This window comes from Sus scrofa, chromosome 11 (genome assembly GCF_000003025.6).
Source record: "Sus scrofa isolate TJ Tabasco breed Duroc chromosome 11, Sscrofa11.1, whole genome shotgun sequence".
Lineage (NCBI taxonomy): Eukaryota > Metazoa > Chordata > Mammalia > Artiodactyla > Suidae > Sus > Sus scrofa.
In genome coordinates, this window is record NC_010453.5 from 16,169,582 (window position 1) to 16,189,794 (window position 20,213).

The 20,213-nt window shown below is 44.0% G+C and overlaps 1 protein-coding gene across 3 annotated transcripts in view; it reads right to left on the reverse strand.

Annotated features, from left to right (window-relative positions):
* Nucleotides 1–20,213, reverse strand: part of WDFY2 (WD repeat and FYVE domain containing 2) — a 185,642-nt gene that overhangs the window by 82,710 nt on the left and 82,719 nt on the right. For all 3 annotated transcript variants that reach the window (XM_021065301.1, XM_021065303.1, XM_021065302.1), the window contains exon 3: nt 10,319–10,392. In XM_021065301.1, coding sequence (XP_020920960.1) covers nt 10,319–10,392 — 74 coding nt within the window. The remainder of the gene's footprint in view (nt 1–10,318; nt 10,393–20,213) is intronic.

Consider the following 20,213-nt stretch of genomic DNA (forward strand, 5'->3'; position numbering starts at 1 on the left):
CAAGTGAGCAGCTGGAGTCTGAGTTCAAGTTCAGGAGGAGAGAATGGGCCAGGGCCTTGAAAGCTGTAGGTGTACGATAATGAAGCCACAGGAGGAGATACCACGAAAGAGGAGGCAGCACAAGGCAGAGCCCTGGGGAGCGTCAACATCTAACTTCGGCCACAGAAGGGAGAGCTGGAGGGAAACTGTGGCGAGAACTCGGAGTGTGCCGAGTGTAAAACACCTCGCTGGTGACCCAACCATGATGCCCCTCAACAAGGGCCCTGCTAGCTCCCTTCTCTGCCATCCACGACGGACAGGCTCTGGGTGGAAGACCCTGCCCTGCTCTTGCGCTTCAGACGGCTCAAAGAGAAAGCCGGCTGGACCCGAGTGACTGCAGCCAGTGGAAAAGCTGTGCTGCTCTAGGTGGGAAGATGCTTAGCAGTCTTTTTGCGACAGTGTAAATTGCTTCAGTGAGCTTATGGCCTAATACTGATCGCTTTCTTCCTATAAAGATATAACCTTCACTGACTATGGGCAGAGTCATTCCTCCATCTGCAAGGAGGTAAAACTGGACGTGAGTGGATTGTGGAGCCTGCACTCAAGCGTGGTGCTGGCAGAGGGGTTAAATAAATGAGGAGGGGGGCACCCCCTTTGGAAACCAGACCCCCTCTGGGTTACCACCACCCTGGGTCAGAGCGTCCAAGCGCAGTGACACGGAGAACACAAGCGCTGAAGCTACCACCAGCACTGCACCCAGGGCCCAGGGCGCACCGAATGCTACTCCCCTCTCTGCTAACACAGGCTACTAGCCGGCAAGGGGGTAGCCTGATTTCAAGACCGACTCAGATCATCAGTTAGGTGTAGTGGCACCAGGTGGCAGCGATCCAGGGACCGTAGGGCTATAAAGAATAACCGCCTCCTTCACACACACTGGCTCCAGTGAGTTCTCAAGCTTTATAGCAAAGAGTAAATGTCAGATGGCTCTTCAGGGGGTATGTTTCATGACTCTGCTGCTGCTGCTGTTACGGTACCCTGGGAGGAATGTCTTCGAGGTGGCTGCCATGGAAATGCCACCTCAGCCCCTCTGGGCTCTGAACCTTGCCATCTAAATGACAGTGATATGAGACCCACGGTCAGGCTCTATAGTGTGTATAAAAGATTAACTCAAAGCAAAAATCAGCAAAATATTTGAGCATACAGAGAATATTACTCTGGGAGTTTCTGTCGTGGCGCGGTGGAAACGAATCTGACTAGGAACCTTGAGGTTGCGGGTTTGATCCCTGGCCTTGCCCAGTGGGTTAAGGATCCAGCGTTGCTGTGGCTGTGGCGTAGGCTGGCAGCTACAGCTGATTGGACCCCTAGCCTGGGAACCGCCACATGCCACGGGTACAGCCCTGAAAAGACAAAAGAGAAAAACAAAAAACAAAGATGTCAGAGAATATTAGTCTCAAATGTCTAATGATGGTGGCGGTGGATGGAGGCGATGATGCTGCTGAGGCCGCTGCTGACAGCGACAATGCGGAGAGGGGCAGCCGAGAGGTATTTGGGAGGCAAAAATCCATAAATAATGGACTGGATAAAGTCAAGGGAAGAGGAAGGAAGGAATCCCAAAGACCCCTGGATGGGCAGTGGTTACAGTTACTAAAACAGGGGACACTGAGTAGGACCAGGTGTGGAGGACCAGGTGACCCGGCGAATCTGAGGTTCCTCTGAGATACTCAACAGAGAATATTAAGAAGGAGGTTGGAACCTCAGAGAAAAGGTCTCGACAGAGATTAAAAGCTGAGAGTTAGGGTCACGTGGGCACCAAATGCAGTCATGACGTGGGCGGAGCTGCCCAGAAGGAGAAGGGGGGGGGCCTAGGGGGCAAATGCTGAGACATTCCAACAGGGAACCAAAAGCTGGCCTGAGGACATCTTGTGATGGAAAGAGCCGAGACGGCCAGGGACCAGGAGGAAAACCAGCAGAGTACTGCATCGCAGATGCACATAAAGAGACTATTTCAGGAAGAAAGAGCAGAGCAAAATGCTGCTGGGAGGTCAAACATGATGAGGACTTAAACATGTCAGGTGGACCGATGCACCTGGTGAGCTTTTGTAACCAGAGCCAGAGCCGTTTGTGTAGATTGATGGGGCTGGAGGCCTGACTGCAGTGGTTTCAGTAAAGAAGAGAAGGGAGGGAATATAGGAAATGACTATAGATGACTCTTTTGAGATGTTTGCTAATGAGGACAGAAGAGAGAGACCACAGGGTTGACAGGGTCTAAGAGAGCTGTGATGGCTTAGTCTTTGTTTTCAATAAAAAGAAACTTGGGTGTGTTTAAAAGCCAATGGGAAGGATCTGGGAGGAGGGAGAGATTATTAAGAAATAAGACTAAAGACACAGAGGAGTTCCCTTGTGGCACAGTAGGTTAAAAATCTGGCATGGTCGCTGCAGCAGCTTAGGTCACTGCTGCAGCATGGGCTTGATCCCTGGCCCAGAAACTTCCACATGCTGCAGGTGCAGCCAAAAAAGAAAAGAAAAGGAAAGAAAAGAAAAAGAAATACACTAAAGGGAAGGTAACTTGGAAGACAATAGACTCATCAAGTCCTAGCCATTGCCTTTCTGAACCACAGATAGGCTGTGTGACACGGCCAACATAAGAAGATGACCACCTTCTAAATGAGTAATACAATGTCCCTAAGAAGGACATCCTTTGTGGCAGCTACTTCTTATACGGAGTGTCCATATACATGATTTCAACCCGGCACACACGCTACTGGATCTCCTCAGCACCCAGTTTAAAATACAGGCAATCTGGTATTCACGCTACAGAATGGGTCTAGTAAGAGTGAGTTGAGTGCCCTCGAAAATTCACCATTGTAATGGAGGCGCCACAAAATAATTTGGGGCCAAAGACTGCTTTAGCCACGTGTATTCAGTACTACTTGACCACGTTTTTAGGTAACAGGCAGGTACTGAACAAAAGACCACAGGGCTACCTATACAGCGACATCATGGGCAGAGACAGACTTGCCCTTGAGAGGCTCTAGGAAGGCTTGTGACCTGCACAAACACTGACAACACAACTCCCACAACAGTGTCTTCTTTGACAAAAGCACCTTCAGTGAAGTTTACTGTATAAATAAAATAGAACGCCGCTGGCATGTCAGCACTCTAGGACTCTCGTTCTGCTAAGCAGAAGCAAAGATGTGTATACTTTTGTAGGTGTGTTTATTTATATATATTTATTTATATATATTCAAGTTTATCATAACTCATTAGCACAAGCTCAGAAGAGAACGGCTACCGAACAGTCTGTAAAAGGAACTCCTCACACGATAAGGTCCATGGCCACAGAAGGATGACATGACTCAGAAGAGATTTAAAAAGAAGAAAAAGAACTGATGGTCTTCTGCGGTAGAAACCATGTAAGAACAAAAGAAGCATAAGCTAGTGGCCATGGTGAGGTCATGCAAGAGTTTAAAAGGAAGCCCTGTAGGTTCCAGGTCTACGTGAAACATTCCTCAAGTCCCGCCTGCGCTGACATCAAGATCAGCATAGTAGTCACACGACGGTGTCACACTAGAAATTGTGGAAGGAAAGGAAATCTCAGAAGCAACATCGATTCTTCTAGAAGTATAAAACTTGAAATGCACCATGACGGCTGACAAGCTGCAGAACTGTGGCCTCTGAGCGGATGGAGGTGAAGGTTTTCAGAGGACTTTCCCCTCCAGCAGGAGTGGTCTGACGACACTCAACCTGGGCTGAGCTGAAGTGCTTTACCCATAGGTTACCTCTCATCACTGTGGGTTCGGTCCCTGAAGGCTCATTATAACCCACAGTTATAAACAACTCATGCAAAACAACTTGTTATATTAAATGGTCAAACTATTTTTTTTTTTTTAAATCTTCTTAGCAATGGCTAGATGCATGGAATAACACAAGCTTCCAATTCATCAGTGACCACCCTTGGGCAACTCTTTGCCATTGGGCTGTCTTTGTGCGAAATCAGACAGGTATGGTAAGAAAATCTGTCCAGGGGCTGAGAGAGTCCTAGCTCTTGACATGTGATCCACCCAATATACTATCACTTAATCTAGGGGAAGAACTAAGGTCCTTTTCAACTCCAATTTTTCTAATCACTCCCAAGAGGATTCTGAATCATCATCTTTTATTGTTTCTGGCCACCTCTTCCTGAAAGCATCATGTTACACATTCACAAAACTGTTTCCTAGTCAACTACTATAACACTGCTAGGGAAATTCTGTAGCTAGAAGATTACCAGTTGTACTGGATGAAAAGAGTCCTCCCAAAATTCATGTCCACCTGGAACCTCAGAATATGATTTCATTTCTAACTAAGGTCTCTGCAGATGTAGGTTAGTTAAAATGGGATAATCCTGGGTTACAGTAAGCCCTTAATCCAATGGTTTATATGAAGGCCATGTGAAGACACAAAGATGAAGGCCACAGATGGGGGCAGAGCAGGAGGGACACATCCACAAGGCAAGGAATGCCAAGGATTTTCCAGCAGCCACCAGAGGCTAGAAAAAGGCAAAGAAGGATTCTCCCCTAGAGCCTCCAGAAGAAGCATGGCTTGATTTTGGACTTAAAGCCTCCAGAGCTGTGAGAGATCTAATTCTACTATTTTAAGCCCCCCCAGTCTGTAGTGCTCTGTTGCAGCAGCTCTGGGAAAGTAGTGTACCAGGTGCTGATATGATACAACAAAACACTTGGAATTTAAGATCCCGATTACTGCTGAGAAAAACAGCTCTGATCATTCCTGGATTTCCTCCTGGTCAAAGAGGTAACTTCCTTTATTTAAAACAAGGAATATCCTCTTTTACAGAGACTACACTCCTTTCCCTTGAAGCTATAGGTCTTCTGGAAGGGGGTCATATTTTGCTTCCCCGCTACAAGAATGCTTTGCCAGAGATAAGAAAAGATTAGAATTGAAAGGGACCTGTGATACAGATTCCCTATTTAGGAAAGACATACACCATTCTGAATTCCATCGTGTGAGGCAATTTTTAGAACATACCATCTAAGGAATACCACTGGCGAAACATGAAAACAGACAGATACTCTTGGAAAGATGTTAATTTAATTGCAAATATATGAACCTCTAAATCATGATTAATGGTCAGAGAAGGCATATATATTCCTTCGATAATCCCCCAACTGCATCCGATTGCTAGACTTAGCTGTGAAGAGCAATAAAAGACTTACGGAGAGTATATTTTAGGGTCCCACAAACTTTCAGGATCACATAATATTTCTACTAAGGTTTTTTAGTTCCTGTATCTATGCATCTGTTTATGAAATTCAGGAAGCAGAGTATGGACATGGAATTCTTCTATATACCCCAAACACACGATTCACTCATATTCTGTCAACTGCTGGGAGTAACTTTATCCTGCTGATTAAGTGCCCGCCTTTGGCTGGAGCCTCCTGATGGCAGGAATACAGATGTTTACAAAAGTCTACAGTGGTCCAGGAAACAACACTGAAAGAGACATGGTCTCTGCCTTCAGGCAGCTGACAGTCTAGTGAAGGAGACAGACTCAGGGACAAATGAGGCCCTAGGCAGGGAGAACTCAGTAGGCAGAGATAGACTCTCCTATTGAGAAAGAGGCAACAGGCAGGGTGGAAAAAGCCTTTAACAGAAGCAGGGGTGGCTCCTGCTCAGCAGTGTCGGGTGAGGCGAGGCACACAGAGTCCCTAGCTCTGCCGAGAGCCGCTTCCTGGCTAAATGAAGCACGTGTAACATCCCTCTCACAGAACTACCCTAAAGCTGGAAGGAGGGAATGCATGTAAAGCAGAGCACCTGGAACGTAGCAGATGCTCAATAAATGTTTGTTCTTTCCTTTTTCATTCCCTCAGATAATCTATATGAAATCTGAAGAATATAATAACCACAAGAACTACCAAAACAGCAATAACGAATCCATACATGGTCAACATCATTTAGTTTTCGACAATAACCACTACCTTGCATGCTAAACATTCTATAGAGCAATCTCTTCCTCTCATCCCAATCAAATTTCCCGTAACACGTATATGAGACTAATCTGCAAAGAACAGAGACTTTATCATTTGGGAGCCTTGTTCAAAAACTCTTCAGTGACTATGCTTTTACCTTGGAATAAGATAAATAAATAAATAAATATTAAATAAAGAGATCAACAAAAATAGAAACATTTTATTGAAATTTTTATTTAAACGTGTACGTATTTTATAAATAAAAGTAAATACAATAAATTAAACAATAAATGAAAATGTTGGCTCCCTAACAGGTTTGATGAAGAAGAAAAAATATATTTATAAAGATGAGCATGTTTTCTCCCCCATGCCATTCATTTTGCCTGAAATGCCTTACCTTCCTGTCGTTAGCCAATCAAATCCTAGCTCTTACCCGGTCTCAGTGAGGCTGGCACAGATGATTCTCTCTCACTCTCACCTGACCGCACTGCCTGGCCAACATCACATGCATTGGCGTAACGCTACTTTTCTTGTTTTAACTTTTTGTTATACTTATCTCATAACTTTATTTTTCATTTTGCCCCAAGTGAACGATAAGCTCTTTGAGACCAGGAGCCACAAGTCAGAACTGAGCGTAATCTTCTGCATGCAGTTGTTATTTAGGTATTTGTTGGTTGGCCAGAAAACATGATGCATTTTGATAGAAAAATTTAAAGTTCTACTTAGCAATGAATAGTACTTAGTGCAATCTGACTTCTTGCAACATTAAAAACAGAAGGCATTTCTGGAAACTCAAACTCGAGGTAAATCAAATTACTGGCACACCTTCTTCTTCAGGAGAAGTTAATTCCATTGTGAAAAGCATTTTGAAAACCAATATAACTGTACAAATAAACTATCTTGGAATTTAAGCAGGTACTTGTTACAACCAACCATATTAATAGCAACAGCGTTTATACTTTCGTCAACAGCTTATTTAACAAATTATTTATTGAGTCCCTAATTTGTAGAAGGAATCACATTAAGATCCACTGGGAGAGGAGATGAGTAAAAAAAAGTAAAAGACTGACCAAATCCTCAACACTCAATGTTTTAATGGAGAAGACAGACTTGAATACTTTTTACAAAACAAGTTAAATAGGCAAGAACAATACAACTAACCTACTGAGTACTGTGTGTGATTAATTTTAATTGGGAGGCCTCAGGAACCACCTGTCCAAAAAAAAAGAAAGAAAGAAAGAAAGAGAGAAAATGAAAAGATAACATTTGAACATGACCTTGAGAGGTACTCGGGACCATAGACCAAGATGGTGGAAGGAGTTCTGGGCTTACAAGTTCAGAAAACAAAAGTTATGACCATGAAAATATACCTTCGCCCCATTTTTGTTTCTCTCAGTGGGTGATCTAACTGGCTCCTTCGTGGGAAAAATAAAAGGTCATTTCTCTCTTATACCGCAAAACTGTCTCTGTCTTTCCCTCCTGTCTTAAAAATGGAAAGTCTCCCTCTTCTGCCCCACAGTTGAATCCTCCAAATTGACAGGACCCTCCAGCTGCTTGTCCACGAACACATTTGTTGGAGCTCTCTCTCTCTCTCTCCCCCCGCCCCCCTTTCTTTTTGTGGCCAGACTTTTGAAAGAATGGCCTATATCTATTATCTCTACTTCATCTTTAATAAACTGCTCAGTTACACAAGGTTAACTGCCTCTTAGATCTCTTTTAATCCGCAAAATAAAGCGAAATAAGGAGTTGCTCTGATTTCCTCCTTTGTCTTAAAATAAGTTAACCTAGAGTATTTCTTTCCAAATTTATTTGCTACATTCAGGGAACAGAAAATGTATAGTCTCTGAAAAGGATTTCCCATGTCTGGAAAGTAAGCTATTAAATAAACAGCTGAGACTCTGTGTGAGCCTTTCCAGTAGAGAAGCTGTTACTGTCGTGATCAATGAGGATGCTGAACCCGAAGCGAAGCGCGCTGTTCTCTCAAGGTACCGTTTCCTAACACAGAGCTCTTTACAATTCTTCAGATAAGAATAGGTAAGGTACACAATTCATCTTCTTCAGCAATATGAAAGAGAGAGTTTTAAAGGAAATTATTTCATACAAGTCAAGTCCTTCATCGTGTTTTAGAAGACCGGGTAAGGTAAGATTTGGTATCACCACACCAAGCTGACACTCCAAGAGAAGCATCTTGGTTCAGTTCCTGATTTATGTTCTGGTTCTCCGGCAGTTTCATTTACTAAAGGAATAATGGCTAAGAGGGTCTCTCCTTATGTGCAGTAAATAGCCAGAGCTCTCCATAACTTACGTGGCTCACCTGCATTACTTTCGAAGCCAAATTTATCAGCACCCATTAACCCCTATATTAATTTTTAAAATGCAAAGCATCATCTATATGCTGTATACACACGTAAGGCTTTTCACAGACAGGGAGCTACCATTACCTGAACTGTTGGGCAAAATATAGACCTCAGCTCATCTCAGATTTTCCCTTAGGATGAAACTTCAGTTCACTGAACAATCCAATTATCTCCCCCGTATCTTTTAAAAACTACACACACTGGGTTGGTAAAAACGACTCTTGGTAAAGTGGACAAAGATCTGCATCACGACCTTCTCTTCTGTCCTCCTTAGGAACAGGGACATACCAGACGCATTAGACCTTATGGGACTTCCAGAAACATTTGTCAATAGGCTGATTTCTATGTAACAATATTGTTAAAAATTTCCATAAAGATCACCAAACAACTGTGGGTTGTTTTTTGTTGTTGTTGTTGTTGTTGTTTTTTGCGGGTGGGGGGGGGTTGTTTTTCACTTATTTAGGGCCGAGCACGCGGCACACGGAAGTTCCAGGTCTCGGGATCAAATGGAGCTGCAGCTGCCGGCCTACACCACAGCCACAGCCACGCGGGATCCAAGATTCTTCTACGACCTACACCACAGCTCACAGCAAGGCTGGATCCTTAACCCACTGAGCGAGGCCAGGGATTCATCCCACATCCTCAGGGATACTAGTCAGGCTTGTAACATGCTGCGGCAAAATGGGACCTCCTCCAAACAAGTGTTTTGACTAAAGATCAAATGGCAAACATCAGGCCCACCTGTTCACATCCCTCAGAGGGGTTGGGTCAAGACTAGAAATGGAGACCCACATGCCATGTGTCTAAACATACAAAAGTTATAATTCAAGTTAAACTATCAAATATGGTCTCTTCCTCCAATCTTGATAAACCCACCTGCAACTACCTGGAGGCACAAGTACAAAGTCAGAATTTTTAGACTCTTTCAAGTTCCACATCATCGTGTGGTCACACGGGCGGGCCGGCCCACACCCCTCTTGCCCACTCCCGGATCCATCGCCACCTAGAGGGGCCCGGCTCACATGTGCGGACATCCTACCCACCTCAAACCACTTCAGACTAAGGGTACATTTACCAGTTTTACCCTCCTCAGGACAGACCCAGGAGAAAGGCCCATGCAGCCCCTAAGCTGTTTGGTGGCAGGAAATTCCAGAGTCAGGGATCCAGGGCGTGGGGGTGGGCACAGGAGGGGCTTAGGTTGGGCACCTGCGCTTGGCCCCTCAGATCCTTCACCTGTGGGGAGGTGTGGCCAGAGCAGGGTCCTCTAATTCCCGGGTCCCGAAGCAGGGCCTCTCTTGCCCACAATTAAAGGCAAGACTAGAGAATTCACCAGGTCAGCCGTGTTACTAGTTCACATACTAGCTGAAAATAAACATATAAAAGATGATTAAGTAGTAAACCCCGAAATTCCAATCTCTGGTCACTTGAGTTCCCTCAAGATCTACAACCAAAAGATCCACTCTTTGTCTGGATCTATCTACCCGCCAGACTAAATCTAGATTCTGTGCTTTCTTACAAATTTGTACACATTTACAGAATTCGATTCACATGTTAGAGGGAGTTGAGAAGACAGCGAGGAGCAGGAGCGGGAGGAAAGAAGCCAACCTCAAGGACCAAAGACAAGATCAGACACGCAGGTCTAAGGGGCCATTGCCCTCGTGTTCCATCACTTGTGTGGGGGGGGGGCGTGACGCCCCGATTAAGCATCTGAGCAAAGCCACTACTATTACGGCCTGTCCTCGCCAGCCCTCAGTTCACTCCACGGCCCCCTAATACCCCTATTCCTGTGTAAGTCAAGCTGAATCTTGTCAGCATTTAAGTTGAGACTGATGACAGCTCTCCCTGCACGTGACAGGAATCTGCTGCACTGCAATTTCCACTTAACTTAGCAAGAAAATTAATTTGTTCATTTGAAAAAAAAAAACCTACCAAGTCATTCTCATCACAATGCACATATATACATACTCCAGAGGAGGGGAAGTATTTCAACTGGAAAGCTTATTTATGTGTACTTACTGAGATTGTACCATTGTCTAGACCTATGGACAGTCTTCTTGTTTCCGGGTTAAAAGACATGCATGAACATGGAGCTGAAAGAAATGAACATGTTGATGAAATTAACAAAACAATGATCCGCATGGAGTCAGGAGTGACTAACTAGCTCAAAGCGGGTGGCTATTTTTTTCCCACTATTTCCCAACAAACAGTTCACTGAGCTCCCACTCACCAAAAAAAATAAAAACAGTAATTTTACAACCAACCCCTAGATCTTCAGTTATCCTTTTAATGGACATGGCAAATATTCTCAAACTGGGCAGGTTCCAAGGGGCGTGGTTTCGGCTGTTCTGTCAGTATCATGTCTAAATATGCTTGACTAGACTAACAATATTTTGTGCTGTGTATGTAGGCCTTCTGTCTGCAATCTCTCCCTCCTACCCATCTTTAAGGGAAATAACCCATCTATTCTGAACTAAGGAAACAAAAGAAGGGCTTATCACCCCCCCACCCCCCCACCCCCAACACAAGCCAAGCAATCTATTTTTGCATTCAGAACTGACTTAGGGCATGGGGACTCACAGAAGCCTTTCACTCTCAGTACTCAAGGGGTATGCTGGAGGCTGCCCATTGGAAAAAGACAGAAGCTTTGTTTCAATCTAAGAGAACCAACTTGACCGAGGCTCCAGAGGAAAGCCATCAGGTGGGTCAGTTCCCCCAGGCCTGGACAAAGCCTCCCTGAGGACCCCTGAGCCGGAGCGAGTGAACCGTGCTTAGAAGCCACGAGGGGCCGAGTCAGCCTCCGGTTCCCAGCCTTCTCTGTCCACACCGCGCGCGCGCGCGCGTGATCGTAGGAATGGGGGCCTTCTGACCACGCCTTCTACACTGAAATCGTGTTCTAAAGAGCTCCGCCTACTTTTTCCATTTCTCCCCACATCTTCGCAGAGCCCTGTGGGTCAGGGACTACCCATCGACATCATCACAGTCAGCATCACACACTTTTCTTCTTACTCCTCAGTTATGATTAGAGGTCTTACCCAAGGTCACAGGGGAAAAAAAAAAAGCTGGAAGAGGTTCAAAGACGAAACTCAAATACACAGTCTTATTTTCAAACACCCAACTTAGATTATCTTTCAACTACACAAGAACTTCAAGTTCTCCTCATAGAACCATTTCATAAACACATCACTTGGTAACGTTTTTCTCATTTTCTATAAAAGGGCCCTGAACGACGACACCGCCAACAAAAATCTTCTCAACTGCAGAAAGTACTTCTTTTTTTTCTAATTTTCAAACATGATATATTTAGAAAATAGAAACATAAAAAATAATTTCCCCCTCAAACTTCCACCACTACAGCCATATATATTCTTTTGGTTTCGCCACAGATTGAAACTAGGTCCCCAAAAGAACACTGCTGGAAAAAAAAAACAATCAAACCATATTTAATGTACTGCCCTAAGAAAGCCAAACTTACTCCCTTTGGCCTATAAAGTATGTTGGCAAAATCTCTACATAGATGCTTGAGAGGCTAGGTCTCATAATCCCCTAACATGTATGAAGGATTAAAATTTAATAATTTCATGGAGTTCCCGTCGTGGCTCAGTGGAAACAAATCCGCCTAGGAACCATGAGGTTGCGGGTTCAATCCCTGGCCTCGCTCAGTGGGTTAAGGATCCGGCATTGTCATGAGCTGTGGTGTATTGCAGACGGGGCTGGGATCTGGCGTTGCTGTGGCTCTGGCGTAGGTCGGCAGCTACAGCTCCGATGAGACCCCTAGCCTGGGAACCTCCATGCCGTAGGTGCAGCCCTAAAATGTTGTATTGAAAAAAAAAAAATTAAAAATTTCATGGAAAACTATATTAGCTGAAAAAAAGGCAAAAGAAAAAAAAGCATACTCACTGACTACAGTACTACCTGAAGTACCTGCACACAAAAATACACATGGAAAAACTAAATACAGTTCTTGTGTTCGAGTGACAAGCTTATTTCTGTAATTGTCTTTACTTATTCTCTTGCTATTCCTGTTAACAACATTGTCTTTATTTACTCTCTTGCTATTCCTATAAATTTTTAAATATCTAACAATTTATTAAGCTATAAGCTTGAGCATGTAAAGCAAAACTTCACTGTAGCACAAATAGCTAAATTCAGTCAAGAATAATCACTTAGCTGCTGCCTGGCCGCATAAAGTATTTGCTATGTGATTTACTGCAAAGTTCGTATCTGGGAGTTTCTGTCATGGCTCAGTGGTTAAAGAACCCAACTAGTATCCATGAGGACTCGAATTTGATCCCTGGCTTTGATCAGTGGGCTAAGGAGCCACCGTTGCTGTGAGCTGTGGGGTAGGTTGCAGACGTGGCTTGGATCTGGTGTTGCTGTGCTGTGGTGTAGACCGGCAGCTGTAGCTCTGATCAGACCCCTAGCCTGGGAACTTACATATATCTTGGGTGTGGCCCTTAACAAAAAGAAAAGAAAAAGGAAAGAAAAGAAAAGAAAAGATGTTATTGGAAATAAAAGCATACTGGGAATGTCATAAAGCCACCCTTAGAGTTGTCAAAAAACAAAAACAAAAACAAAAACAAAGCTCATATCTGGTTATGCAGTGATTAGAAAACCGGTGATCTTTTAGTGTGATTTAAAAGACTTTTTTACAATACTGCACAGACTACCCTTAAATCTACATTGCTAGGTCTTTATTCCTTATTTATTCCCCATTTACTAAATTTCTTGTTATTCTTCAACAAAAATTTAGAACATTTACTATGTTCAAGACATGCTGCAATGATTTCTAAAACCTACCCCCAATGTCACCTCCTTAATTTAAATTATTTTATATCTATAGTAGGAAATACCACCCAAATTCAAAAGGAAAGACGTTTCCTATAAAGGACCATATGAAAAAAAAAGTGGGTTTTTTGGTTTGTTTTTTTTGGGGGGGGGTGCCTTTTTAGGGCCTCACCTGAGGCACATGGAAGTTCCCAGGCTAGGCCTACACCAGAGCCACAGCAACTCGGGATCTGAACTGCGTCTGCGACCTACAACGTCAGATCCTTAACCCACTGAGCAAGGCCAGGGATCGAACCTGTGTCCTCATGAATACTAGTTGGGTTCATTACTGTTGAGCCACCACAGGAACTCTCAGACAAAATAAGTTTTAACAGAAAACATGTTGTTGCAGAACACATATACTTGAACCCAAGATGACTGTAGACAGAGGACTGCCAGAGCTGGAGGGCATTACCCCCAGGTGGCCCTCAAGGTGCAAACAGCCCTTCAAAGAGGCATCATGGGAAAACATCCCAGTAACCCTGTGTGTGTGCGTGTGTGTGTGTGTGTGTGTGTGTGTGTGTGTGTGTGATGACTTTGGATGGGTGGGTAGTCCTCAAACCATTTCCCACCCATGACACTCCCACAGGAAGAGGTCCTGCGTTGGTTACCCGGAGGCCCCACAGGGCCAAGGAGGAAAGGAATGAATTGAAAGGAATATGGATGCCCGCATTTGGGGTTACAGTACATGCCTTTCCTTCTGGGGCTGGGGGAGTAAATAAATGGACACCAAGATCCTTCTAACTTCAACTCAGCAGAAATTAATTTAAAAAACCACCTCTGAAAGACTGGTGCTAGAGCCTATACACAATAAACTCCTACCCATCCATGCAAGAAAATACCAAAGGGCAAAACTGTCTAGGGAAGCATAACAAGACACAGTACAGTCATGGTAATTATGACCAAATGGAAAAGGGGATCCTTTGGAAGGAAGAATAAGGGAGGAAACAAATAAAACTCTACTTAAACACAGTATTTGGAGTCGGGTTGCAAAAATGCGATGTGGCCCAAACAAGAATTCAGCTTTAAATGCTGTGACACTGGTAAATCCATAGTTGATAATAACTGGGTCTCTTGGATGTTTGAAAGTTCCGATTAGAGATGAATTGGCTGAGAGACTGTTCTATTCTTCCTCTATTCAGCATTCGCCAAAAGCTGAGCAGAGTGGCGGACCAAAACGACAAAATTACAAAAATAGTGGCTCCTCTCTACTGACTCACTGTCAAAACCACACCCCTTGGGTTCCCTGGTGGCTCAGAGGATTAAGGATCAGGTGTCACTGCTATGGCTCAGGTCACTGCTGTGGCGTGGGTTCAACCCCTGGCTTCGGAACTTCTGCCTGCCACAGGCACAGCCGAAAACAAAAACAAAGCAAAAACCTGAATCCCTGAACTCTAGATGAAGTATGTTTCAACAAGAAATGAGAAAAGAACCCACTTTCTCACGCTATCTGATCAAGATCTGCCATCTCCCTTCTCCGTCTCAGATTTATGACCATCAAGAGAATCACATTTGGCAAAATTTGGGGAAGTAAGATAATGAAAGGTATAAATAGGATAGAAAAGAAATTTGTAGGGGTCTATGGGTAATGAGAAATAATATTCTATTAGTGTCAGGACTTTAGGCCTTGATGGCCTGTCAAAATCTTATCTTTAAAATTAGGAGTTCCTGTCGTGGTGCAGCAGAAAAGAATCTGACTAGGAACCATGAGGTTGCAGGTTCGATCCCTGGCCTCGCTCAGAGAGCTAAGGATCTGGCGTTGCCGTGAGCTATGGTGTAGGTCACAGACACGGCTCGGATCTGGTGTTGCCGTGGCTGTGGCATAGGCTGGCAACCGTAGCTCTGACTAGACCCCTAGCCTGGGAACCCCCATATGCCACGGGTGTGGACCTAGAAAAGAAAATAAAATTAAAATTAAAATAAAAAAGTAAACACTTTCATAATACTGAGTGCTTTAAAAAACTGAAATCTTTGTCGTTTAAAGGCAGGTATTCAGCTTAAAGTTTAGGGAGGATGAAAATAAAGAGAAACCTCAGCCTGGTTGATTACATCATGACCACATAATCGGGAGGTGGGGGGGGGGAAGCTCAGAGGATATGAGCCTAGGCAAAGGGAACACAGGGCACCAACATCAACTTCAACAGCGCAGTAAGTAAGTGGATTGGAGAGAAATCCTAATCCTTAAGATTTAGGAAAGATCTAAGAAAAAATATCGCTCTTGCTTTCCAAAAATGAGAGTTGCGGCGTTCTCAGGTTAAGGATCTGGCATCGTCACTGCAGCAGCTTGGGTCGCTGCTGTGGTGCAGGTTGGAGCCCTGGCCTGGGAACTTCCACATGCCAGGGGTGTGGGCGCCCCACCTCAAAAAAAATGTAAGTTGAGAGAAGGCATTCTCAAAATACTTCTATTTGAGGCAAGTTTCCCAATTTCTCTTGTTTACACCTATAATTCTTTCATTTTATGACTAATTTATTTCCAGTCCTTTGCTGAGCGGTTGAACTTTACTCAAATAAACACAAGCTCCACTGAAGGCTGAAGGGTGGATTTCAATCACACTGGCAGCTTTACAAGGCTAAAGGCATTCGTTGGCAGGAGACGCTCATCTTCATGGGATGTGCTAGTGGGCAGTTTAAATAAGCAACGGTACCTCTGTGAATAAAACTTCAGGTGTTCAAGGCATCCTGGTGAAGTTAAACGTCAGGATTCCATGATAAGAGGGCCTTGAATAGAAAGGCTTACAAAGAGCATCCCACCACCTCAAAGCAAAGATTGAATTCACAGCCATTAGTGCATTCAGCTGTTTGTCACCAGATGATATTTATTAGGTTTACAATATTCAGCCCATGTTCTGCTTCATTAAGAGCACTTCATTTAGGACTTCAACTACCTAGCATTAGACAGGGTTTTTTTTTGTTGTTTAGATCAAATATTTTATGCATTCAACTAAAATGAACCTTTTGTTTTCTTTTAATTGGGTCTGAGAAACATCAGCAAAATTGCAGTGACTTGGCAGTGGCCCCTTTTTCTCCCAGGTAAGTTTCAAGTTACCGTAAAGTGATCTAACCACAATAAGCTCTAAATTACTCTGTCAGAGAAAAATCAGAGCATGCTAAATAAATGCTAAAATTATTCAGATTCACTAATATCTGCTATCTCTAGTTTGGATAATCTATGTTTTCCTTCATTTCTGTTAAAAATCAAAGTTGCCTGGGTACCTTTTCTTCTTAGTCAACAGAGAATTAAAAGACCCGATTACATTATTATTCTTGAGAATGCCAATAGTGAAAACAATATTTTCTATACATGGTTCTATAATACAGCCTATACCTAAAAGAAACCAACAAAGAAGCAATATTCTTCACAACTAGGAAGCAAGAAATTATTTGAAATAAGATATAAATTAAACAATAGGATGCGCATTTCCCAATCATTCACATATTCCCCCATGAAGAAACTCCCTCAACTGAGTTAAAGGTTTTGTCTAAAAGTTGCCAAAACAATCACTACCTTATAAAAACAGGAATGCCAAATTCACTATTTTAAATACCCATCACTCATCTTTCCACACGAATCTCCGCCCAAACTCTAATAAACCCAGCAGAAGGGATGGGGCAGTACACGAACCACCTTCACTGTCCTAAATCCTTGGACCTCACCAATGGGAAAATTAACACACAATTTCCATACAAAATAACTCATTTCCATACCAAACATAAACATATCAACATGACCGTCTTAATCATTTTAACTTTCTAAATCCTCAGTTTCGAGTTGCTGTAAGGCCTCAGTTCCAACAAATGGAGAAAGGGAACCAATCCAGCCACAACCTTGCAAATTAGCCAGTCTTTCCTAATCCCTCTGGGTTAAGATAGGCATTGATAGTACACATCACTAAATACCAAACCTGAAAGAACTTTACAAATACTTATTTGACATATTTCATACCCAAAATAAATTTCTACAAATCTGAGAACAAAGAAAATGGACAGTCTTGAGTTCCCTGGTAGCCTATCGGGTTAAGGACCTGGCATTGTCATTGCTGTGGTTTAGGTCATTGCCATGCTGCAGATTCAGTCCCTGGCCTAGGAACTTTTGCATGCAGTGGGCATGGCCAAAAAAAGAAGAGAAAAGGAAAAGAGAAGAAAAAAAAGAAAAGAAAGGAAAAGAAAAGGGACAGCTCATTTGTTAGGTTCAGAGCAGAGAAAATGAAAGGACTTGTCCAAAATGAGTCAGCAAATTGGTAGCAAAAATGGAAATCAAATTCCAGTTTCCCATCCAGACACAGGTGCAACCCTACGCGTGACTCTGAACACTCCAATCTTAAACAAGGTATATTTTTTTTCAGTGAAGTTAGTGTAAACAGTTAAGATTATGTTCAAACTTCATCTCTCCATTTGTCTTAACTAAGATAATCTATTTAATGCATTCCCTGCCTCATTCACAAAGAATTTGAAATGGCTTTGAAAGTGATATCATATGACAAAAATAAGCAGAAAGTCATGACTAAGGAAAACACATGTAAGAACAGAAAGAAAATCACAACAAAGATCTGCTGGGAATATTACAGGTTCAGGGTTTGACATGATCCACCAGGTCTTGAGAGTTGGTTCCCCTACCCTTTTTGGCCTCATAATTCACAGAGAAAATAAGATCCGAACAGCCCCTGGCAGACATGGGAGGGACAGCGAGGGCCTAGATGCCAGGATCGCCCCTGCCCAGGTGAGTGGGTCAGCTCTCCAGGCCTGCGATCCATCTGGATCATCCCCACACCCTGCAGCACGGGGCACGCCGGATGGCAAGGTCCGCCCTGGAGAACGCCAAGGGCTTCGGGCTCTTCCATCTAAAAGGTCTTGCCCGAGTGTTTCCTCAAAGGGGCGCTGAGCATGAGGGTTGGCAGCTAGTTCAAGAGCAGCCCTAACGCCCTTCGTGTTCACGCAGCAGTATGAGCCGAGCGCGCCCTGCACGAAGGCATCTGGGCGCAGGACTAACACGGGGTGGGAACCCTCTCCGCACAGATGAGTGACCGGACCGCGCAGCCCTCACGATGCCCCCGCCCCGTACATAAGAAACAGCCTTTCTCTCAACCAGGCTATTGATAAAAACTGGAAAGCAGACCGTTCAAAGTTATGTGTTACGGAGAGAACTAGAGTTCCTATACTTAGTTTTTTAACTGTTATTTATTCGCTTAAATTTCTAACTTGTAAAAATTTTAGATTTATGTTTTCTTGAGGTAACATCAGTTTATACCACAACTTTCCTGTGTGCACCATTATATTTCCACATCTGCATGCCTCCCATGTGCCTGGCATCCAAAATTCAGTTTCCATCTATCCCTTTCCAGGGATCCCCTTCCCCACCCACCTTCCCTGCCCCCGGTAACCACTACCCTGTCCTCACTGCATCACCGAATTTATTTTTATTTGGTTTGTTCCTTCAATTTGTTTGCTGGTTTTCGATATTCCACGTGAGTGAAATCATACTGTCTTTCTCTGTCTGACCTACTTTACTTAGCAGAGTTTCTATACTTTTTTTTTTTTTTTTGTCTTTTTAGGGCTGCACCCACAGCATATGGAGGTTCCCAGGCCAGGGGTCGAATCGGAGCTACAGCCTCCGGCCTACGCCACAGCCACAGCAATGTGGGATCCGAGCCGCGTCTGCAACCTACACCACAGCTCACGGCAACACCAGATTCTTAACCCACTGAGCGAGGCCAGGGATCGAACCCGCAACCTCACGGATTTTAGTCGGGTTTGTTAACCACTGAGCCATGACGGGAACTCTGAGTTCCTATACTTTAGAAGTTAGCTGAGTAAATGATAAAGTGGCCACACTGGTGTGAAAACTGAAGCGGCCCCACCACAGCCTCAGACTAGGCATAGGCCTTGCTGCCAAGCCAAGGCACACGGCCAGAAATACAAAATCAGCCATTTTATTTATTGAGTGTGCCTTTTGTTTGGAATTACCTTTGAGAAGCCAACTTCTGTTTTGCTTTGGGGGGAAATTCATAAACACTTTAGGAGCCAAAGTAAATTCCACCTGGCTGCCCCGGCAAGGACAGAATCCACAGAGGTTTCCCAACTGTCCAGCACACCCTCCCCCAGGCGAGACTCTGGCCCTCTCAGCCTCCTCTTCACCCCATCTTTGGCAGGTAAGCTCCTTTACCTCGTCTCCATACCCAAGGGGAAAGCTGACAGTCAAGGCCCAGACAGGACACCCAATACTGCAGAGCAAGAAAAACCTCAAACACCTGCCACCCTGGCTCCCGCTTGCGCTCTCTCTCCTCCGCTCCTTTGTCTGACCCCGTGAATAGCAAACCTAGCTGGTAAAGTAAATCTAAAATAACTCAACCATGAAAAGAGAAATGCCAATGTTTTTCACATGTTTTGTTTTGTTTTTTTCTCTCTGTAGCGTGATACAAATGTGGTGGTTGAAATGCTATTAGAAGCTTCAGATAAATAATCACATTTATGGCTATAATTGAAACCTCAACTCTGTACCGGCAGGAAGGCCCCTCTCTGGTTTCCAAGGTCAGGCAGGTCCCAGTTGGGCAGGTTGTAACTTGATCCTGTCAAAGACTACTTTCCAGGATATACAGTCAAGAGAATTTTTTTTTCCTACTTTTTAGAGCCGCCCCCACAGCATATGGAAGTTCCTAGGCCAGGAGTCAAATAGGACCTACAGCTGCCAGCCTACACCAGAGCCACTCGGGATCCAAGCTGCGTCTGCGACCTACACCACAGTTCATGGCCACACTGGATCCCCAACCGACAGAGCGAGGCCAGGGATTGAACCTGCGTCCTCATGATACTAGTCAGGCTCGTTATCGCTGAGCCACCATGGGAACTTCCAAGAGAATGTTATTTTTGAAAGAATATTTGGTAAGAAAGTGCTTCTCACTTGTCCAAAAAAAAATCAGCTTATAGGAAACTATAAAACAAGCCATCGAATTCCCTATAGACAGCAGAGTTTAAAACAGACCTTCCTTGGGGACCCTTTGTGCCCATGACACTTAGTTCTCACATCGTAACACAGCACCCAGCAGGAATGGTCCTCACTTCAGGTCTGCTTTGCCCGCTGGACCAAGCACAC